We start from the raw sequence: 24,687 nt of genomic DNA, 5'->3' as shown, positions 1-24,687 counted from the left end.
AAGTCGAATTTCAATTTTAGTGCAGATCACCCGCGCTAAATTTGTGAGAACTTGTCATGGAATTTATAATAAAAAAGTCAGTCCAGCCCAATAGAAGTTAAAAAAACACAAAATTCTGTTCATCCACAACTGCTTTTTCTTCAAACCAAATAACGCAACCCCACTAAGCGGTCTGACAGAAAATAATAGGGGTGCGGATTTGTCTACGTTGAAGTGGTTTCTCTTAAACTGTCAAAACTTTCTCGACTTCTTCATTCATGGTTTCTTTGCGCGGTTTAGATTTCTTAACATTCGCATTGTATTAAGAATTAACATTAGCATCATTAGACAAGAGCTCTGAAATCTACGGTCCTCGAAGTCAAGTCGTCAATTACTGAACCAGAGAGATGGATCTCCTATCCGTACTGCGTGACTACACAATCAAAGAGACGTGGAGAGCATCAAGATTGTGGGAGACGACATCCATCTCGGGGAAGATTATAAATTCCCCTCCAACATCGAGACAACCTACAGATCCAAACAAGGTAGTCTCTACACTCTTGAATGCCTTGCTTTCTTTCTGAAAAATTGCCCATCTCAAGCACACTGAGTACATGCAACAAGCCCGAACACAGATCCAAACAAAGTAGTCTCTACACTCTTGAATGCCTTGTTTTCTTTCTGAAAAATTGCCCATCTCAAGCACACTGAGTACATGCAACACGCCCGAGCGCATAAGTTCCACCAGTTTTCCATTCAGAAAATATTTGAACAACGTTAACGCCCTGGACGGTTGAAATTCTGGAACTTCATGCCCTGCTCCTCTAACGGTGGCAAATGTCAAACCCTTGTAAATCACAGTGTATCTGCCGACCTGCACCATTAATGGGAATACAGATCAAATCGATATTATCATCAGGATTTTATCGGTAAAATTAATGTGGCTGATTTGATTCTTTTACCTCGTCGCCATTAACCCACGGGTACCATGGAGTCTGAATTGGAAGCTTGAGCTCATCGATGGAGAGTTCTGTAGAGGTCATAGGGACCCTAGCATCTAGGTCTCCGCTGAAAATACGAAACGAAAAATCGGCGTTAATGAAATACTGGTATGATCACTAACAATACTGCATTTTTTTTTAATCTTTTAATTTTTAATTTTATTTATTTATTTATTTTTTTTCAGAGAGAAAAAAGTGGCATAGTATTATATAGAGTCAATATAACAAGTCCAGATGATTACAAAAACAGGCATCCGATAGCCAGCATATCAGACAGAAGGCCTGAAGGAGGTGTATAAACCAAAAACAAAAATGACCAAATATCAGTGATTACATTCATCGCAGAGAGATAGAACCATATAAAAAGAAACTCATGTGACTAGAACCAAAATAACAGAGACTGTGTGACTCGAGATTTTACACAAGTAGCAAATAAGATGATGAGAAAGACGCTGATCAGAATCCGGGAATAAAAAAATCCTGAATGAAACAGGAGGATTCTCCATCCAAAACCACCATGGACCATGAACCAGAGTCTAAGAACAACCCCTGCTTTGAAAGGCAATCAGCTTGATAGTTTTGGGACCGGAAGATGTGTTGAATTGAGCAGTCTCGCATGCGCCCCCAGAAAAACATAATTCTGTCCATCCACCCAGCTAAATGTGGGCATCTAATGTGGCAGGCACCCTTGACATGGTCAATTATTGTTTTTGAGTCGCCATAAATTGATATTTGCTGGATATCAAAAAACACACAGAAAGCAAGCAGGCCTGTAAGAGCCCTCGCCTCAGCCAGACTGTTAGTGCCTTTCCCTCCGTTCCATGAGATAAAGTATTGTAGCTTTTCATTCATAATAATGTGAACACCGCAGCCGCAATTATTTTGTTGCTCGGCCCCATCAAAAAAAGCACAAGGAACTCTGTTGAGGGAAAGTTCCTTCTCTTTTATGCGACCTTTTTTCATCTTGGGCTGATTTAAAGGCACAGAATCATAAATGGAAATGATGTGTTGCAAGATAGACTTTAGGGGGGCCTTTGAGTCATTGAAGGTTCTGTCGTTCCTCCATTTCCATGCGCACCATATGACGATGATAATAAAAGCTCTCCATGATTCTCTTTGAGCACACCACCATTCAAAAGCTGCATGGATTGAAACAAAAACAACATGAGGGAAACCATAAAGCAGAGACAATTCATACCAGATTTGCAAAGATGATTTGCATTGGAAAAACATGTGGTAATTGGATTCCTCCGCCGATTCGCACATAGAACATCTACTCGGCCCGTGCCAGTTCCTTTTCCTCAAATTTTCCCAAGTCAAATTCTTATTGTGGAAGACCAACCACGAGAAGAGAATCATTTTGAGAGGGCATCCCGACTTCCAGAGGATCGGAGGATATAAAGAAAAGGAGCTAGGTGTCTTTGATTTAATCAAATCTGTGTATATGTCTTTAACCTGAACCGGCAGCTTTGCATTTGGCACAATCCACGTAAGATGGTCCACCGTCCCTGTTCGATGGAAACCATAGCTACAAAGGACGTCCTTCACATAATTCCATATAGAAACTAGAGGCTCTGACAGATGAAGATCCGAAGCTTCTTTCCATAAGGGAATAGGACCGTGCCATTGTGATATTAATTTGTCCCACGTGAAGAAACCCTTCCTGTAGAAGAAGAACAAGAGATTATCGGGGATGGATAAGCATCCGCGCCCACCCAGAATGGGGTCGATTCCAACTAAGATGCTGCTACCGGAATAAAGACACCATCTCAGATTCTTTAAGAAGTAATGCTCAATTTTGCGGAGGCTAAGCCAAATAGCGGATCCATGTTTGGCTCCAATTGATCCCTTCCTGTACCAGAATTCCAGATCTTTTCCTTTCATGTATTTCTTTTTTATGGTGATACTCCACGGCCCCTCACCAAACATCCCCCTCCACAGAGTTTTGCATAGGAGCGCTTTACCAAAATTCCGCAAGTCTAACAGACCCCAACCGCCAAGATTCTTTGGAAGAGAGATCTTTTCCATTTTGGAGAGATGGAATTTCCTCTGTGTAGATTTACCGCCCCAGATAAAATTCGCAAATACCCTGTTCATTTTGTGAATAATACTTGCCGGGAGGAAAAAAATATGAGCCCAATAAACAGCTAATTGCCCAAGGACCGCCTGGGCCAAAATAATTCTGCCTGCCAGGGAAAGAGTCTTATATTCCCATGCCGAAATCTTCTTGTAATATCTTTCTATCACCCAATGCCAATCCGCCTTGGAATAGCCCTTGGCCTTTAGCTGAAATCCCAGATATTTCAAGCCCTCCTTGAGCGACCTCGACTCAATACCAAACAACTCAGAGATCCATATCACCATTTCCATGTTGGTATCGTTGTGAAATAGGGAAGATTTTGCTCTATTAATTTGTAAACCAGTAGCTCGTTGGAATCTATAAGGAATATCGTAGAGACAAATCCAGGAAACCCTGCAAAGCATTGCAAAGATGAGAACGTCGTCAACAAAGAGGTTGTGCGAGATATAGTTGTCCCTGCAGATCTTAACCGACCTGCACCTGTTTTCAGCCACTGCCTTGTTTATCTGGAGACTAAGAGAGTTCATCGCCAATATAAACAGAAGAGGTGAGAGGGGGCATCCCTGACGAAGACCCCGTTCAGCAAGAAAGAAAGGAGAAGGCATTCCATTTATGATGACCGCGTAGTGGATGTTTTCGACACATGACATAATCCAGCTGATAGACTTTGTTGATAGGCCAATCTTCGCCAGCAAACATCTAAGGAACCCCCAATCTAAGCAGTCGTAGGCCCTTTGAAGGTCAATTTTCATAATGGCGGCATCTGATTTTTTTGTTATCATTGAAAAAAGACACTCCTGAGTATTTGCGACAACGTCTAAAATATTGCGCCCCTTTAAAAATGCATGTTGGTCTTTGGAGAGATAGGTGGCCAGAACTCCTTTCATTCTTTCAGCAATAATTTTAGTGATAATCTTGAAGGATATATTGCATAATGAGATCGGCCTGTAATCTTGGAAAGATTCCGTATCTGCCTTTTTTGGGATTAGGGCAATCAGTGTGGATGTTATGATCTGATGAATATTTCCAGAGATACGAGATGCTTCCACCATCCGCAGCAAGTCTTCCTTGATGATATCAAAAAAGTGAGTGAAAAATTCAATGGTCCAGCCGTCCGGGCCTGGACATTTATCCTTTTTGAAGGCCTTCATTACTCCAAGGAGCTCCTCCTCCGTGATTGGCCGAAAAAAACTCTCATTCTTCTCATCATCAAACATTTGAGGAGCCAGTTCGATACCCCATAGGGTGTCCTGAAAATCACAAGCTTCCCTTCTTTTGTATTGGGCCTTGAAATGTCTAACAGCTTCCTTCGATATATCCTGTTGCGAGACATAAAAACCACCCTTACCATCACTTATTCTCCATATGGTGTTTTTTTCGCGCCTGGAATTAGCAAATTTATGAAAAAACTTAGTGTTCTTGTCACCTTCCTTCAGCCAAATTGCCCTGCTTTTGAGCCTCCATGAGGCCTCCTCCTGTTTCAAAAGATTCTATTTTTTACTTAAAACTCCAATACAGTACTGAATAGTTACTTAAAACTTAATTACGTGGTTAAGTTAATCTTTTTTTAATTCAAATTTTTAAAAAATAATTATGCGATTATGTTAATTTTTTTTTTTTTTTTTTTTTTTTTTTTTAATTCATTTTTTTATGTTTTTAGGTAATAGTTTAATATTTTGAATTAATCAAATTACATAAAATTAAAAATTAAAAATAAAATAAAGTAAAAACTCAAATTAAAAATGAAAATAAAATGGAAGTAAAATAATTTATTTATTTATTTTTTACATATTTTCATAATTCAAGGTTTAACTTTTGGTGTATATATACACACATTACTATTTTAGATCTATATGCCAATCTTAATCCTTGATCTACTAAGGCTCTAGGAGGATCAAATTTATTGAGGTGCAAACTTTTTTAATAGTGAAAAGATATTTGATTCCTTTTAGCACTAGGTAGATCTAGAATGCATCTTATAAATTTCGGAAAGGAATAAATCTATTGAGATTCAAACTTCTTTGAAAGTAAAAAAATATATAATACCTCTAGGAGCTTAGTTAATCCAAAATTATAGATGTATAATAAATTTAGTAGATCCAGAATTATAGATATCCTATTATATGTGGAGAAAATTATCTTTTTCTTACTTTGAATTTTTATATTATAATCATAAATAAAAAAATGTTAGCATATTATGATCATTTGGTCACATCAATAACTATTTACATTAATAGTAAAGGGTTATGGAATGTCCAACATTAACTATATTACATATTAAGATTTATATTTAATTTTTTTCACATTTAACTAATACAATTATAAAATTATTATATAAATTAAAAAATAAAAATGAAACAAAACAAAAAATTATATACATTAATTAAATAATAAAATATATAAATTAGAGATATACATTAATTAAATAATAAAATATATAAATTAGATATATAAATTAGATGCAAATTATCATTGTACACATTATTAACCAATAATAAATTATATAAATTGGATACAAATTATTAACAAATAATGCATGTAGTGTATCATCCACATTTGCTTATGTAACTGTGCTATTAATAAATTGGCAATTGTAATTAAAATTCTCTTATATCATAACTGAAAACAAAATTGTTTTATTTCATACCTGAAAACAATTATCCGCAACCCACTTGCAATTAGTTGACGATAAATTGGTAAGACCGTTGAAACAGAATCCGCCCAAGGCAGAACATCACTGGTACGTAGTCACATGAAACTATGTTTCAGCAGTAAAGTGATAAATTCCAGACGATTCGAAAATTAAATTTGCCACAGTAATTGATATCATTAACTAGGTTTAAGTCTAAAGACTGATACCTGCACGAGGTCCAGCTATAAGGTATGTTTGTCACGCACCATGGCATTCGATAGAGTTTGCAAGTCTTTACATAGGGATTGAACAAAGATATTCGTATATTGAATTCTCTTTGCATGCATTTTGATTCTTAGACCAATGAAATATTCTGAAAATCACAAGTCTGAGCTGAACTCACCATTATTCCTCTGAAATTAATGAACGATGCCTGCGACAACTTTTTGTGCCTTAAAATTGTTGAAGCCAACTCTGGAATGTAATATCCTAAAATCAATAATTAACGTTAGCACCTTCATGAAAAATTAATATATCCCTCTAAACTAGTGCATTATTTTAAGGGTAACAATCTGCAATTGCGCTCATCACAGTTTTAATAATAACTATTCAAAACTAAAAACTTGTGCATCATAGATAGTTATTACAAACGACACTACTTGCATAGCTTTCGGCTACTATGTAAAACTTTTCAAAATATTGCAGAATCTATAACAGAAATAATGATAACTACAAACATTTTGAATATAAAAGTTGGTGTAATAGATAGGGTTTATTTTACTATATATCTATCTCGTTTATAACTATTAAATTTCAAACTATTCTAAAATCTGCAATCTACATTAAAATGCACTAGCATTGTGAAAAACTTTGTAATAGGATTCTTGAATGCCTTACTTTCTTTCTGAAAAATTGCCCATCTCAAGCACACTGAGTACATGCAACAAGCCCGAACACAGATCCAAACAAAGTAGTCTCTACACTCTTGAATGCCTTGTTTTCTTTCTGAAAAATGGCCCATCTCAAGCACACTGAGTACATGCAACACGCCCGAGCGCATAAGTTCCACCAGTTTTCCATTCAGAAAATATTTGAACAACATTAACACCCTGGATAGTTGAAATTCTGGAACTTCATGCCCTGCTCCTCTAACTGTGGCAAATGTCAAACCCTTGTAAATCACAGTGTATCTGCCAACCTGCACCATTAATGGGAATACAGATCAAATCGATATTATCATCAGGATTTTATTGGTAAAATTAATGTGGCTGATTTGATTCTTTTACCTCGTCGCCATTAACCCACGGGTACCATGGAGTCTAAATTGGAAGCTTGAGCTCATCGATGGAGAGTTCTGTAGAGGTCACAGGGACCCTAGCATCTAGGTCTCCGCTGAAAATACGAAACGAAAAATCGGCGTTAATGAAATACTGGTATGATCACTAACAATACTGCATGCTCACTTGAAAATCCAATACAGTACTGAATAGTTACTTAAAACTTAATTACGCGGTTAAGTTAATCTTTTTTTAATTCAATTTAAAAAATAATTATGCGGTTATGTTAATTTTTTTTAATTCAATTTTTTATGTTTTTAGGTAATAGTTTAATATTTTAAATTAATCAAATTACAGAAAATAAAAAAATTAAAAATAAAATAAAGTAAAAACTCAAATTAAAAATGAAAATAAAATGGAAGTAAAATAATTTATTTATTCATTTTTTACATGTTTTCATAATTCAAGGTTTAACTTTTGGTGCACATACACACATTACTATTTTAGATCTATATGCCAATCTTAATCCTTGATCTACTAAGGCTCTAGGAGGATCAAATTTATTGAGGTGCAAACTTTTTTAATAGTGAAAAGATATTTGATTCCTTTCAGCACTAGGTAGATCTAGAATGCATCTTATAAATTTCGGAAAGGAATAAATCTATTGAGATTCAAACTTCTTTGAAAGTAAAAAAATATATAATACCTCTAGGAGCTTAGTTAATCCAAAATTATAAATGTATAATAAATTTAGTAGATCGAGAATTATAAATATCCTATTATATGTGGAGAAAATTATATTTTTCTTACTTTGAATTTTTATATTATAATCATAAATAAAAAATGTTAGCATATTATGATCATTTGGTCACATTATTAACTATTTACATTAACAGTAAAGGGTTATGGAATGTCTAACATTAACTATATTACATATTAAGATTTATATTTAATTTTTTTCACATTCAACTAATATAATTATAAAATTATTATATAAATTAAAAAATAAAAATGAAACAAAACAAAAAATTATATACATTAATTAAATAATAAAATATATAAATTAGAGATATACATTAATTAAATAATAAAATATATAAATTAGATACAAATTATCATTGTACACATTATTAACAAATAATAAATTATATAAATTGGATACCAATTATCATTGTACAATTATACATTTGCTTATGTAACTGTGCTATTAATAAATTGGCAATTGTAATTAAAATTCTCTTATATCATAACAGAAAACAAAATTGTTTTATTTCATACCTGAAAACAATTATCCGCAACCCACTTGCAATTAGTTGACGATAAATTGGTAAGACCGTTGAAACAGAATCCGCCCAAGGCAGAACATCACTGGTACGTAGTCACATGAAACCATGTTTTAGCAGTAAAGTGATAAATTCCAGACGATTCGAAAATTAAATTTGCCACAGTAATTGATATCATTAACTAGGTTTAAGTCTAAAGACTGATACCTGCACGAGGTCCAGCTATAAGGTATGTTTGTCACGCACCATGCCATTCGATAGAGTTTGCGAGTCTTTACATAGGGATTGAGCAAAGATATTCTTATATTGAATTCTCTTTGCATGCATTTTGATTCTTAGACCAATGAAATAATCTGAAAATCACAAGTCTGCACTGAACTCATCATTATTCCTCTGAAATTAATGAATGATGCCTGTGACAACTTTTTGTGCCTTAAAATTGTTGAAGCAAACTCTGGAATGTAATATCCAGAAATTAATGAACGATCCCTGGGACAACTTTTTGTGCCTTAAAATTGTTGAAGCCAACTCTGGAATGTAATATCCTAAAATCAATAATTAAAGTTAGCACCTTCATGAAAAATTAATATATCTCTCTGAACTAGTGCATTATTTTAATGGTAAAAATCTGCAATTGCGCTCATCACAGTTTTAACAATAACTATTCGAAACTAAAAACTTGTGCATCATAGATAGTTATTACAAACGACACTACCTGCATAACTTTCGCCTGCTATGTAAAACTTTTCAAAATATTGCAGAATCTATAACAGAAATAACGATAACTACAAACATTTTGAATATAAAAGTTGGTGTAATAGATAGGGTTTATTTTACTATATATCTACTTCGTTTATAACTATTAAATTTCAAACTATTCTAAAATCTGCAATCTACATTAAAATGCACTAGCATTGTGAAAAACTTTGTAATAGGATGAGATTAAGGCCATAGCTTCAATGTTGGTTTCTGATTGCCCTGGAATAATTGTTCTGTTAATTTGCCCTTACCTTTGCCTTTCTGGATGCATTCACTATGCACCTGGGAGCAAAGATACTGTAAATATCGATATTTCCCATTTCATTATACACTTGATTTTCCAAAAGTTGGCACACTGATTCATCGAATTTTGAATTGGTACAGTTGTTGATTACTTGCTCATAGGTTTGACTGGATATCAATGCATGACTCCGTGCGTACTGATATGTTCCGAGAAAATCTGTGTCACTATTCATTACGCCATTCCCCACCTGCATAAATTGAACGTGCAAGCTTCAGATTGATTGTGTACATAAGTTTCCAAATATGATAATTTAGCACCATGGCATTCGATAGAGTTTGCAAGTCTTTACATAGGGATTGAACAAAGATATTCGTATATTGAATTCTCTTTGCATGCATTTTGATGACCAATGAAATATTCTGAAAATCACAAGTCTGAGCTGAACTCACCATTATTCCTCTGAAATTAATGAACGATGCCTGCGACAACTTTTTGTGCCTTAAAATTGTTGAAGCCAACTCTGGAATGTAATATCCTAAAATCAATAATTAACGTTAGCACCTTCATGAAAAATTAATATATCCCTCTAAACTAGTGCATTATTTTAACGGTAACAATCTGCAATTGCGCTCATCACAGTTTTAATAATAACTATTCGAAACTAAAAACTTGTGCATCATAGATAGTTATTACAAACGACACTACCTGCATAACTTTCGCCTCCTATGTAAAACTTCCGGAATTTATACTGTGGAAACCTGTTGAACCAGTTTACCAGGAAAGCATACGATTCTTCGGCTGGAATAGAACAAAAACCCAGTTAAAAAGTTTAGATTTCGCGGCATCGCTTAACATGCAACACGCCCGAGCGCATAAGTTCCACCCGCCAGAGTAACTATCCAGAGCAGTTGCAACGGACACCCTTGAGCGGTTGCAACCGATTAGCTATCCAAAGCGAAACGCACGGGCAACTAAACACGTTTGACTCACCAGCGATAGTAGTTTGTACAGTTGGGAAAGCTAGCAACCGTCTTGCAATTCAAATCGATGGATCATTTTAACTCAATCGTCTAACAAAATATCTAATGGTATGACAGGGAGGCATTTAGGATATAGTTGATTTCAAAAGAAATGCTTACCGCATAAAAATTATTATTAAAAGATGAAAATCAATAATCATTTATATTTTTTTAAGTATTTGAAATAAAAAACTTTTGTTGAGAAATTATCAACATTGGCAAAACTTTATCTTTGAAAGTGCTACCTATTCCTAAGAAATTATGGAAGAATCCTCAACCCTATGGTGAAACTTGACAAGGCGATGCTAATCACCACAAAACATTCCTCAACCCTCTGGTGAAACTTGACAAGGTCGTGCTAATCACCACAAAGGCATTGTGCGTTCATACTAGGTGCAAACTAGGTAGTGGAAAAGACACTTCAATTTTAAGAGTTTAAATTTTAGGTGATACATTAATTTATAGCAATAAAACTGCTAAAAAGTAATACTAGATTAAGAATAACATTAATATAGAGTATTTAAGGTTTTATATTTAAAAAATTAAATTATAGCAATAAAACTGCTAAAAAGTAAGGAGTTGTTTTTAGTGGGATTTTTTTGGAAGTTTTTCGGATTTTTCTTATTTAATTTTTCTGAAGTGAGGTCGGAATTCATTGAAATCACAAGATTTCATTGAAATCACAAGATTGATGGGTAAATCCTGCACAATAGAAGTGCCCTGGGGTGTTTCATGTTGCTGAATCCATATATACAGTGAAAAAACTAGTTTAAATAATACAAATCAAGATTTGCACCTCAAATTTTTCCACCAGTAGAAGTGCCCTGGGGTGTTTCATGTTGTTGAATCCATATATACAGTGAAAAAACTAGTTTAAATAATACAAACCAAGATTGAAAAAACTAGTTTAAATAATACAAATCAAGATTGCACCTCAAATTTTTCCACCAGTAGAAGTGCCCTGGGGTGTTTCATGTTGCTGAATCCATATATACAGCGAAAAAACTAGTTTAAATAATACAAATCAAGATTGCACCTCAAATTTTTCCACCAGATTCCCACACCAAAAACTCCAAAAAGTAGCACTATAGACACCAAAAACTCCAAAAAGTAGCACTATAGACAATTCCTGAATTATGACATTAATATAAAGTATTTAATGTTTTATATTTTAAAAAATTAATATGGAGAATGATATATCTAATTTGGACTTGTTTTAAAATAAGACAAAAATGAATTAAGGATACATAATTGGTGGTGATAAAAGTATTAGCAAAAACTATTATAAAATTTTTCAAAAGCTTTAATAATTTAATAGTTATTTTTTCTAAGTTTAAAAATTAAATATATATATATATATATATATACACACACAATTAGCACAAAAAAAGCAATGCCCAATGTCTCAATAAACATTTTCATCTACATTACAATAGCATATATTGTATGAACGTTTTAAGCACTCACATATTATCCACATTTTGAATTCTAGACCTCATTGCTATAGGGCTGTAATTTATGATTATGTAAACATTTTAAGCACTCGCATAAAAAAGGACACATTGCTTACCTGACAAAAAATGCTACATGTTTTGGGCCTGCATTCAAATGAGCTTCTCTACACTGCGAATGAATTGTGCAATACACAACCATAAAACCATAAAACTATAAGATAAAATCCCTTACATCATGCAACTACCAAAATGACCACCATACATCGTGGAGAAAAAATCGTTTGTGTGATGCAAATAGAAAAATATCGCTAAGTTGATATGATGCACCAACTTGCACTATTTATGTGGTTCAATTTCCTTGTAATTTGAGTTTCTCAAATATCGCTAACCACGAGACGGTTGCATTTTGGAAGAACATTTTCAACTTTTTGTCCACCATGTAGAAAATAGATTTTACAAACGGTAACATTTCTTCGTGCAATTTCGAATAATACTCCACTTGACACTCGTGAAAATAACTCTTAGATTCACAAGACAAAAAATAAAATACAAATGATTTCACTTTCTTAATTTTGATGGGGCAGTAAGTTGTTCAAGATTAAAGAAACTTGCTTCATGGCTGTTTTACCAATGCGGCCTTATCTCCACGGCATTCACCTCAGCCCGTGACTGTCACCACCCGCAGGATTGGTAACACGAGTGGACGGCGGCGCACGAGAAAGTAAAATTTGTTGGGCGAAGCAGTCCTACCATGTATTGACCTCTCGTAATTTTTAATTAAATTAAAGTTTAATTTGTGCATGCTATTTTTTATTATTTAATTTTAAGTTTATTATTATATTGATGTATGAGTTTTTTGTTTTGTAAGATTTTTTTTTTTTAATTTTTATTAAGACATTATAGGGGTGTATGATATATTTTTATTAAGACAATATATTGGTGTATGACATATTTTTTCGATTTAAACTTCTAACTTTTTAAGAGAAAATACATGTTCTAACCATAAAACCCACTCAAATTATATATCCAAACTTAAATGGCAGACTGGGTTGGGTTTTTGTATAAATACAGCAAGCACCTCCTTCAGTTTATTGAATCAACACATCAAAATAATCTCTCTGGGTGGGGAGGCCTAAGGAATTTTTGGCAATGGGGAATAATAGTGGTAACCCAGTATTGGCGCTGGTGCTAGTCCTGCTACTGGTGGGTGTCAGTGTTAATGCTCAAAACTGTAGCTGTGCCAGCGGACTGTGTTGCAGCAAGTATGGATACTGCGGGACCACCTCTGCTTACTGCGGCGATGGCTGCCAGAGCGGTCCTTGTAGCAGTTCAGGAGGAGGATCTCCTAGTGGCGGAGATGGAAGCGTGGGGACCATAATTTCCCAGAGTTTTTTCAATGGGCTTGCGGGCCGAGCTGCCAGCTCCTGCGAAGGGGAAGGGATTCTACACTTACAACGCTTTCATAGCAGCGGCCAATGCATATTCTGGGTTTGGCACCACTGGATCCAACGACATCAGAAAGAGAGAACTCGCTGCCTTCCTCGCTAATGTTATGCACGAAACAGGAGGTATATTTCTGCTCTGTCACAATCATCTACCTTATAATTTTTTATTTTTTTGTCATGAGAAAAAAATATATTCCATATTTTAAAATTAAAATATACAGTATTCGATCTTACCCCATATTCTCAGATTATCATTTCTCCATAAGTGATTTTGTTGTCATTTATCCTAATTAATTTTGAATATCTGGATAAATTATTGATATTGCAACACATTTCATAACTGATCACACGACATAGAATACTAATTAATTCCTCTGGTTACAACGCATTTCATAACTAACCAGATGGAATTCAACGCTGTTAATTGCCATTGACCTTCCAATGGATCTATAATTTGTTTTCAATTTTTTCAATGTCAATTGATTAATCTTTGTGTCATGTCAGGGATGTGCTACATCAATGAGAGAAACCCTAAAATGAACTACTGTATGAGTTCAGCCATGTGGCCGTGTGCGAGTGGTAAGAGCTACCATGGACGTGGCCCTCTCCAGTTGAGCTGGTATGTATGTGAAAACTCTACACCCACTAATCACATCTCATCTCCTCTGTAATGGTAAAAAAGATTGAGACTAACAATTAGATTGTTACAGGAATTACAACTATGAAGCCGCTGCGCAGAGCATTGGGTTCGACGGGGAGAACAACCCAGAGAAGGTGGCGCAAGATCCCACCATTTCGTTCAAGACGGCCGTGTGGTTCTGGATGGACAACAGCAAATGCCACACCGCCATAACGTCAGGGCAGGGCTTCGGTGGCACAATCCAAGCCATCAACAGCCAGGAATGCAACGGCGGAAACAGTGATGAAGTGAAGAGCAGAGTGGACTACTACAAGAATATCTGTAACCAGTTGGGTGTCGATCCCGGAGCCAATGTCTCGTGTTAAAGCTATAATTTTTTCTTGTCCATGAAATATATGAATAAGATAGTGATAAAGTGCTTTGTTAAAGCATTACATATGTAACCGTAAATAAAAATTGCGCTGCACCTCTTCCGATGCAGCGTGAATCTATAATCTCTCAAAATATCATCTCCATCTTCATATTACTCATGAAATTTATTTAAAGTAAACCGTTTCAATTCTATCATTTATTTTCTATAATTTGGATTCTGATATGACTTTTTGCTTCGAACTTTGAAATTTTGGATGAGAGTCCTCCCAATAATAAATCGATTTTAAATATAACTGGTTATATTGTTTTTTACTAAGCTGTCTTTCGTTTGAATTTTTCAAAAGCGCGGCACTTTACTATTCAAAGAAGAGAAACAGCTACTATATCAATTCCTCAATGAAACGTCGTCGATAAAATTTAACCAATTTTAGTGAAATTTGCTTTTTAATAGGGTATCCTGGGGAAACGTTTTTATTACTTGGTGTAAAAGAAATACATTGTCATTTGGATTGTGTGGTAGACATACGATATTTGAATTTAATATTGTTCTACATGGCTCTCTCTATGATACATAAAACAAAATTTAAGTAACTCTAGCAATAGTCGAGTAGTTGTTATCCCTTGTGATGTGATTGTGAATTATAAACCCTGCGTGATGTAAAGTCTTTCCTCTCGTAGGTAAACCTCTTGTAGGTCGAACTTGGTGAGAGAATTGCAAGTGACGTGGAAAAGCTTCTTTATCTTTTGGCGCAAAACAAAGTATTTCTCTCCGTGGTGAGAGATTTGCAACTGACCTGGAAAAACTTCTTCATCCTCTGACTCAAAAAAAAATACTTCTTTGTTAGACATACAAATTCCCATGGAAATCTCCAATAAGTGATATGTTTGAGGGGGAGTCCGGATTTGCACCAAGTTAGCCAAGGGTTTGTTTAGGGTAGGCACTGTTTAGAGGTCGACATGGCCCGATTCAAGCATACAATTATGCAGAAGTGATTGGTAATATATTCAGTTCGGTTCCGATGAGCATCTAGCCTTAGATAGTTGATCTGCAATCCCATTTTGTCACATGTATATGTGGGCAATGGTGATGGACCATAATTATTTGATCAATGATTCAATGTCGTTTTTGCAATTACCAAGAGACATAGAGTGCACCAAGCCTTGCCCATTAGCCCAATCAGTGAAAACTTTGGAATCTCCAAAAATATTGATCTCCCGAAGTCCGAGCTAGTTAGCACAATGAAGAACGCCCCATAGGGCAAGGAGCTCAGCTCACGTGTTGGTTCCAGTCCCACCATACCAATGGAAACGATATGAATGTGTTGCATCTATGAAAATAGCCATGCCACATCTGCACAGGTTGAAGGAAGAAGACCCATCAAAGAAACCAACTAGGAATGATTCCCAAATGTTGTAAGGAGGAGGGATATGCTAGTGAGTTGAAGATGTTGGTGCACATAACTCTTGATGAAAGGTTATAATATTGCAGTAGGTACGCCAAATATTAGGTTGCTCATTCTTAAATATAAGAGTGTTCCAAGTTCGCCATATACCCCAGATGATGAAGAAAACTAGTGATCTGTGGAGATGTGAGTTCATGGTCCAGCTGTGAAGACAAGAGACAATGTTAGAACGATCCCAGGATTGTGGCTCCTCAAATGACTGTAGTATCTCGGTCCAAACTAATGTAGCGAAAGGACAGTGGATGAAAAGGTTGCTAATTTCGTCCCCATGTGCGTTGCATAGACAACATTGCCCAAGTCCTCGGAAACCCCTCTTAACCAACCAAGAAAAACATTTCAGCTTGAGTGGGAAATTCCATTTCCAGGACCTAGCCAACCAATGGTGCAGTAGATTCAGGTTAGGAGGTAGAGTAATAAGGAAGTAGGCCTCTTTGACAATGACTTTGACTAATTGTGTTCCTCCGCCCCATACAAGACAGTCTTCAACATTCGAAAGAATAATCCCAGAAAGCTTCAAATTATTGATATAATTTTTCCATTCCTGGATTAGGTGTCCTGAAAGATAGATCACAACAACATCTTTCCAATAAGTGTAGAATGTAGTGGACGTTCTGCAACAATGATATCCCAGATCACATGTAAACCATAGGAATGAAGAGAAGTGATGAGTGTCGGGGATAAGAGATGTGTATCATTCATACCAACCAATGGATCCAATCTGATCTTAGGGGAATTTCCTGAGCCAACAAACTAGTGAAGGTATCCAAAGTACCATTGCTTGGAAGAGAGAACACTGCGCCACGAACATGAGATTTGGGTGGGCACTAAAGCACAATTTCGAAGCCAGGTGTAGAAGCGCATGTTTTGAAGATATTTTGCAAAGATGACACATTGCCAAAGTCCCTCATGTTGGACAATCCTCCAGAAATTTTTTAGTAGTGCCGAGTTGAATGTGGTAGTGTCTTTCAGATTCCAACCACTAAGATTGACAGGGAGAGAGATCGATTCCATTTTGTCGAGGTGGAATTTTCTAGGAGATTTCGGGCCAACCCATAGAAACTTGGTCAGAATGGCATTAGTTTTCTGAGTGACATCCTTTGAAAGTTTATATATGTGCATCTAGTAAATAGGGATGCCATTGAGGATTGACTTAATGAGGATCAATCGCCTGCCTAAAGTTATAAACTTTTGTGACCAATGTGTTAGTTTCTTTTCAATTTTGTTGAGGAGTTAGGCCCAATCCTTGATCTTGTATCCCAGTGGCTTCAAGTTGAATCCAAGGTATGAGAATCCCCTCTCCAAGTGTTTGATAGAGACACCAAACTGATTAGCTATGACAAACGACGAATCCGCCTCTAGGTCACTAGATATGAGCCGAGATTTTCATTGATTCATGAGAAGCCTGTATGCGGTCCCAAAGTCTTGTAAAATCTCAAAATTATGTTTCCATTCCTGTGGATTGGATTTCCCCATGGTCAGAAGATCATCCACAAAAAGTAAGTGGGTGATAGGGACTGAGTCAATTATCAAACACCCAGAGATGAGCCTGGAGTTGTTGGCAACATTAAATATTATGTTAATTCCATCCATGATGGTGATAAATAAGAGTGGAGATAGGGCACACCCCCGATGAAGGCCACAGAATGCCATGAAGAATTCAGTGGGAAATCCATTGATCATTATGGAAAATGAGGTAGATTTGATGCAGGATTGGATCCAAACAATCATGGTGGAGCCGAAGCCAATCTTCCGCAGGGTCATCCATAATAGTTCACAATCCACGTGGTCGAATGCTTTGAGCAAATCAATTTTCATGAGGCAGGCATCTAGATTGTGAGATTTGATGGAATGGATACATTCTTGTGCTATATAAACTGTGTCATGGATCTGACATTGTTTTAAGAAGCCAAATTGTTCAGTAGTGATATGTTAATTTTTTCAACTGCGGTAAAATTCCACCTCGGAAGAATCAAATGACCAAGATGATCATTTCATTAGATTCCTCTTTTCGAGATGACTAAAATTAACCTAAAGATTACCCAATTTGGTTAAGCAAAAGTTGAGTTATGAATTATTTTATTCATACATGTATTATGGAATGGGTCAGCCTTAACCCCAAGTGAACCCTTAAGAAAACCTATAAATAAAAGAGACTTCAAGATCATTTGGACACATCTTCTCTTCTCTTTTGTCTTGTTTCACACACGTTTGACGAAAGGAGTTCGCTCAAGGGTCCGAAATCACGGGTGAAAGGTTCTATTGGCTTAGTGGGGCCTGACCTAGGTTCGGAAGTGATTTAGCCAAGCAAATTTCGGTACTACTAGCCCTTTTGGTAATAGTTCGCAAAGCACGGTCTGAGGTCTCACCCGAAATAGTATGGGAGGGTGCTAGAACTAGGTTTCCGCACCTTGAGGATGTCTGATATGAGGTGATTGGTACGTGGTCCAACCTTCACACTTACTATGCTACGCGCACTTACGGGCACCCCACACCCTGTGATATTGTCTTCACATAGTTCTAGCCAAAGCGCGACCCGCATTATTTACCCAAGTCTTCCTTAATTAGTCTTCTGTTAGCTGATTACTTAGGTTAAATTCACATATAAGCATTCATACACGTATTTACCATTTGCACGCAGTAAATATAGAGTAAAAGTAATGCATAACATCAACATAAAGATTCTAGATGCAAAGAATAAACTTCTTTTTATTATCTTTCAATCCCAAGTACAGACCTGACTCCGCCCTGCACACTCAGCTGCAGGGGTCCGCGCACTTAGCTGTGGACTCTACTAGGCCTCTGCGCACTCAGCTGCAGAGTCTCTTCCTACTACTACGACCCAATACACTCCAACTTTCACTCTATGCTCTTACCATGCCTTCACTATTCTATCTCTCTATGCTCTCCTAAGCTATTTTTACACTTAGACCCTCGCTCTATTTATACAATCCCATGGTCCGCGGACCACAGGTAGGCCGACAGATATTTACATTAAATTACAATTCTTCGGGCGAACAACCCTATTACTCGATTATACAATTCGCACTTTGCGCCCGTACTTCGCGGAGTTCTACACCATCTTTGACCAAAACTTGGGCTTTAAGCCCCAAAACCTACTGCAGGGGATCCCATGCCCAACAGGCCTGCAACATAATCATCATGACTCATCTCGAGTCGCTTCGTTGGTGCAACGATCTTTGCACAGAGTCCATCCAGCAGGTCTCGTGCAACTTGGGTGTCCGCGGCACAATGTTCCGCTGTCTGATGTACTTTCTACACGCGTATCTCTGAACCTTCGTGAGCAGGGTCACATTCCTATCTAATCGCATAAAGTCCCTGCATTTGTGCCAGCTTTCCTTCAATGGTAGCTGTAATTGTGAAAGCTTCATCGATCCATGGCTGGATGCATGCTTTAAGCAAGGCTTCTTTTTGTTACGCGGCGTCTAACTGGTCCTTCAGTGCCCTTGCTTGCTGTAGTTTGGCGAGTCGTTGAGTAAGGACGACCGTCTGCACGTCCCCTCGGACACCGTCGTACTCCTGCTGCAGCTCGCGCACCTCTGTCTCTAAGCACTGTAGGTTTGGATCTTCCTGCAGGTATGTTAGCATGGTTAGTGCTTGATCCAACATCTCGGTGCAGTCCTGTACTGCTTGGCCAATTTGCTCCAACCCCGTTTGGATAGTGCGGGCGCGCTACTCTCTAACCTTTGGGGGCGTGGAAGGCTACACCTTCAACCGTAGCTCGACGATCTGCAAGTTCAACTCCAACTGAACCTTCGTCGTTTCCTCCCTCGCCTCGCGATTCTGGCCGCCAATCAGTGGACCCACTCTACTACTAGTAGCTCTGCCGGCACGGCTAACTCTGGGATGCTCCTACACATATCCTCTACTGCCTGCTCCAGTCCATGAGCCTGCGCAACCACCTCATCACGCTGGAGGTTGAGCTGATCCATGTTGACTTTATGTACGTTCAAGACCGGATCGCGTGTCCTTCCATGACACGGAGCTCAGCTATGACCCCATCTTGTAACTGGTACATGGTTTCTTGTGGAAGGGTAGCCAAGTTTATGCTCTACCCCTTAATCCTGCCCACCGCTGCTTGATCAACTTCGTTTGTTGTTGCTAATGCGCCCTCGGGGAACACGAAAGTGTTGGTCACGCCGGCACGGAACATCTGTTCCATCGCTGATGTACCTATTGTGACATATGGGGCCATCGTTCTTATTTGTGGGAGCTGCACCTGTAGTCCCTGTAATTGCATTTGTAGCACCCCAACACAGTGTTCTTCTCCATCCTTACTTCTTGGAGCACGTCCTTAGTGATACTACGAACCATCTCGTCAATGTCAAATAGATCACCTTCTGTAAGCATGATTGGGTCAATGGACGTCTTAGATGACTTCGTCTTCTTTCTGGGGACCAGTTTCTCAGGGATGTGCGGTCGTTTCAATTGTTGCGAGGTAGTTTCCAGAACTGCGCGCTCTCCGTCCAGGTCAATTTCCTTAGCCTCCTGCCCTATGGACATTTCCTGGCCCCCCTCTGGCTCTTTTATTGGCGCTGTTGTGGTTTTTGCCATCTGTGCCGCTGCTGCTACATCGACCATCTTCTGCTGTGCGACTGCTTCTTATTCCTGGTGCCTCTTTTCAGCTAGCTCCACAATACGCAGCTTGGTGTCCTTCTTCCTTTGCTGGGTTGCAGCCTTTTCCATTCCTGCCAAGTCCAGGGAGTGCCACTCCGGAGGCCATGTTTCCAAGGCTGTGAAGATGGCGTCATCAATAGAAATAAACAGAAGCTTTGTCCATCCCTTTTCTAGATCCTTCTGCGCCCAAACATGAATGTTGTGCATGTCTGCTTTGAAATTTGCGAAGCTCTACAGAGTGGCATACACTATGGGAAACAACAGTGGCCTTCTATTGATCCACATTCGGATACTCACCTCCATCAGCACCCAGAAACCTTGCTTGTGTGAATCTGCTTTGCATCCTTCATGGCCCAGAGTGAAGCGTACTTCGCAGCCTCAAGAAGGTCCTGGTCAATAGGCGGGAACTGGCTCTATACCGGTAGTTCGCCTGCTACCAGCAAGATGGATAAGAGCAACCACGCATAGTGGAAGGTCTTACCCTGCTCTTGGGCCTCCTTGTAGTTTAAAAAAAATTCCTTACAGAGGAACTCAACCCAGTTGAACTGGACGCCCTTCGTGCACTGTTCAGCCAGCACCATCACAAGCGTTGGTACTTCATCTACACGACACTTCTGCATTACTTTGCCAGCCAAGAGCTAGGTGGCGATGCGTATGCATTTTTCCTTGATGCTCGCAATTGCATAGCCGCACTTCTTCTTTTCTAGCTTATATTTGGTTTTCATGGCTTCCACGAGAGCCAAATCGCTGCTTTTACTAGCTATTTCCCCGAGGTCCCTTCCCTTACAGGGAAGCTGAGAAATCCTGTGAATGAGTTCTACCATGATGGGAATAGGCTCCTCCAGCCATAGATACCCATCATGCACTAGGCATAGCAGCTTCCTAATGACAAAAATGGTGATGGGTGGGTGGTGAAAGTGGGGTATCCATCGTAGATGAATTAACCTGGCTTTCTCCACATCTTGCAACAATTTTTGTGGCTCCAACATTATCACTGCCCCTCCACCTTCTGTTTCATCAAGATTTCAGTCGCCATGTGCGGGAACTTCTTGCTGTCTGTGAGGTCCCAATATTCAAATTTCATGGTAGGCACTCATCCAAGGGGCGGACCTTCAAAAGTAATACTGTCAGGGAGGAGCGGGGTTTGGAGCACAGCCTTCATGGCCTCCAGGTCTTTGGCCAACTGAACTTTCCCCTTCCACGGAGGGATGTAAGTGGGTAACTTTGTTGCGGAAGCCATTGGTGGGACATCCTCCTCCTCATCGTCCTGCACCTCTATTTGGTCAATTAGCACCTGTAAGTCTTCCTCCTCTCCCTCGGCTTCGACGGTGACGGATTTGCCTTTTTCTTTCATTGAAAATTTGCTGAACTGTGGGTTTCTTAGTGATATGCGGACTGGTTCCATCGTCTGCTTGTATTTCTTCGGCCTCGACGTTCATGGTGATTTTGGAACTTCCGACGCAAGTGCCGCATCTCCGGTCTCCTCATGGACCATATGGGGCTCCGCAGCCTCAGTGGTATCTTCGGCAAATCACACTCCTGGTCTGGTAGTAGTCATCATGTTTTCATGGGATCTGTTTGATCGCGCACTCAAAGGTGATAAGAGTGCTCGATGCTTAATGCTCTGTAACTACTCAAATCTCAAACAACCAAGTGTTGTCTCATGGCTAGCGCTGGGGGTTTTATAGCGTCTTTTGAATTCGAATTTGACCATTCCCCCCACTTCTGAGTCATTACTACCTTCTTGGCAGTAGATCGTCCCAAATCTAACTCTTAATTCGTGTCTTAATTGCCCACCGCCCGCTGCTCTTTGTCTTAAATTGGATATCTTTTCATGATCAGTGACAACAACGGTCACTTCTCAGCCTACCTGCGCAGTAGCGTAGCCCCCTCTGCGACAGCGTGACCCCTATGAAATATTGATCCTGTGCGCAACCTCCTTATCACGCAGCTCCCACATAGACTCTTTTATAGTCCCGCGCTCTCTTTCCATTGCTCGGAGCGCTGCGACTGTGCTTCCGACGGCTAGTCAGGTGGCCACGCCACCTGTGTGAGATTGCAATTCACCTTTCAGCCTAGCCTGTGGGCACTTTTCAATTATCCTTGTGACAGCTAGCGATGTGCATTCTTCCTTCTGTGGTGTGCTTCTCTAGTTACTTTGTTTGGTAAGGCGCGGTTGCAGCCATGGTAGTAGAGTCACAAATCCTCAGCGACAATTTTCTAACGCAAGAGTCTAGCTATCCATATCTTGTTTGGTCATGTTGAGTCCATCAACACGACATGCTTGCGCGATTTTGTTTTCCAGGTTTTTGATCTCCGCGTCCATTAACATGCTTTTCTTCCTCATTCATACCTGATCTTCTTCGAGTTCGCGAAGCTTAAGGTTCCCTCGCTGAATGGCTTCCTGTAACTGCATAATTCCTTCGTCCGGGTCCTTGCGTACTGTCCCAACTGTGAGAGCTATTGCATGAGGATTCCTTTCCTCTAAAATTATAGTCTCAACTCTGCTCTTCAGCTTCAGAATCATCTCCGAGCTCAGGTTTTTCCACAAGGCCCTATAGGCCCATTGAACCGCTGGTACGCGCAAGTCCCAGTCAGTTCGTTTCGCCTGGTGAACCCTATTTAGGACTTCGCATAACTTCTTGAATGCTTCTACTTGGAACGTTTGTGGTGCACATCGCCTCTCCTACTGCTGTGTTCTATTCTGATTTTCGATCTTGAATTTGGGGTGTGCTTGTGTGGGCTGCACAACACATGTTTGTACCCATCGACATAGGTGGGTGCACAAGTTGCTCTGTCCTTGCTACCCGACTCTCGTTCGAAGCTATGGGCTTTCAAATCATAGGCGCATCATCCTTCTACATCTGTTCTAGTCCTCAAAGTTTCCTTGATGTGTACCCCACCATCGTGTGGGTGTTGCGCGCAGTGCCCATTTCAACGCATTGAACAACTATTGTTCCGGTACTGTGCTTTCAAATTTGCTCAGGAATTCATCCATCGTTGTCAATCCATCATATGTTGGCAGCTCTCTTGCCTCTATTGTCACACAACGCAGTGATCTAACCATCATGTTGCAATTCAGCGTTGTCAATTCGTGAAACCGATTTTGCCAACACTCTACTTCTTCATATGAATCTGAAGTGCAGGAGCTTTCGCATTCCCAAGAGATCCTCCCATCTGTAGTCAGATTCACCCAATCCTCGTCTTGTGTAGTTATCTTGTAAATGCGATCAAGATCATCGTCGTTATCATTGTTGTGCACTGGTTCAGTGTAGCGCGCTCCTTCGGCTGGGTCCAGCGGAACTACTAAGCGTAGTGACTTCTTCTCAAAGATCATTTTGCGCTTCTTCAGATTGATGACTCCATTCATATCGGTGGCCCAGTCTATTCCTAACAAGCAAGATAATGATTGTTGTCATCGACAATCTCTATTACTTCAAAATCTGCCTGTGCGCTCGCGCCTTCAATATCAATTATTACCCCTTGCAACCTTCCCATGGGAAAAATCTTCTGTTGGTTCGCCATTCATAATTGAATAGGGGGCCACTATAACGTGGGCCTGCCCATGCGTTTCCATGTTTGCTTCGGTAATACATTCGCGTCCGAACCCAAATCTAGGATTACCTGATCCATTTCATATTCCCCAATCTGTGTAGTCAATCTCATTTCCCTTCCAGTGCACAATGCATGCTTCCCCAATTTCAAGACGATGCGCAGTTCCCCTGACCTCGCGCACCTGGTGATCAGTTCCTGTAGTCCCTTAACCACCTTGTTGTCGCACAACAATTTCATGCATGTCTCCATAAAGGCAGTGAGCATTGAAGGGTCCATTCCTGGCTTTGGTTGATCCTTACTACTTGAAGTGGAGGCCTCCACGAAGCTCTTCTCAGCTTCCATGAATGTCTCCTTTGTGTGTTCTAGGTCAAATTTGGGTTCCCTTGGAGGAGCCTTGCGAACCCATGTACTTTCCTCTGGCTACTTCCTCGTATCCTCTCCCATGGATGTACTACTTCTGAGCATCATGTTTACATTCGGGTCCTCTTCGCGCCATTCAAACCTCATCATTTGTATATTCTGAGTCATAGGAGGCTGGAATACCCCCTTTTCGCACATCTTTGTGATTAACGTAGGACAGTATATTGTTTCATGATCAAACTGAGCACAATATGTACAGGATATCCTCATCGGGTTGGTACAATCGTGGGCATAGTGCCCTGATCCTCCACAATTATAACAAATTAATTGTCTGTGGCCCCTTCTTGGTCCCATTCCACCTCGTCCTCGACCTCACCCCTGAAATCCAATGCGCGCCATCCCCACATCTGGGTTGAGGGCTCACATTTCAGTCTGCATCCTATAGGCTGGGGTCCGATCCATCATTAGCTCGTAACTGCCGCAAGTGCA

The 24,687-nt window shown here is 39.1% G+C and overlaps 2 protein-coding genes across 2 annotated transcripts; one reads left to right on the top strand and one right to left on the bottom strand.

Moving 5' to 3' along the window:
- Positions 1-412: 412 nt before the first annotated feature.
- LOC149253580 (uncharacterized) lies at positions 413-10,100 on the bottom strand. Its single transcript, XM_089454535.1, has 7 exons — positions 10,031-10,100; positions 9,705-9,790; positions 9,263-9,502; positions 6,732-6,890; positions 1,633-4,535; positions 942-1,047; positions 413-853 (listed from the first exon to the last, which is right to left on the bottom strand). Exons 1-7 carry the CDS (start codon positions 10,098-10,100, stop codon positions 413-415), a joined length of 4,005 nt encoding a protein of 1,334 aa, XP_089310661.1.
- A 2,734-nt stretch (positions 10,101-12,834) lies between these two features.
- On the top strand, positions 12,835-14,339 carry LOC149253579 (endochitinase 4-like). The gene is made up of 3 exons (XM_089456859.1): positions 12,835-13,296; positions 13,678-13,792; positions 13,884-14,339. Exons 1-3 carry the CDS (start codon positions 13,125-13,127, stop codon positions 14,176-14,178), a joined length of 582 nt encoding a protein of 193 aa, XP_089312985.1. The 5' UTR covers positions 12,835-13,124; the 3' UTR covers positions 14,179-14,339.
- Positions 14,340-24,687: the final 10,348 nt, after the last annotated feature.

This window comes from Pinus tabuliformis, chromosome 7, assembly GCF_031772625.1.
Source record: "Pinus tabuliformis cultivar Carrire ecotype Pingquan chromosome 7, CPIR1, whole genome shotgun sequence".
Classification (NCBI taxonomy): domain Eukaryota; kingdom Viridiplantae; phylum Streptophyta; class Pinopsida; order Pinales; family Pinaceae; genus Pinus; species Pinus tabuliformis.
The sequence above is the reverse complement of the archived record's forward strand: the minus strand, read 5'-3'. Positions and strand labels throughout refer to the sequence as shown.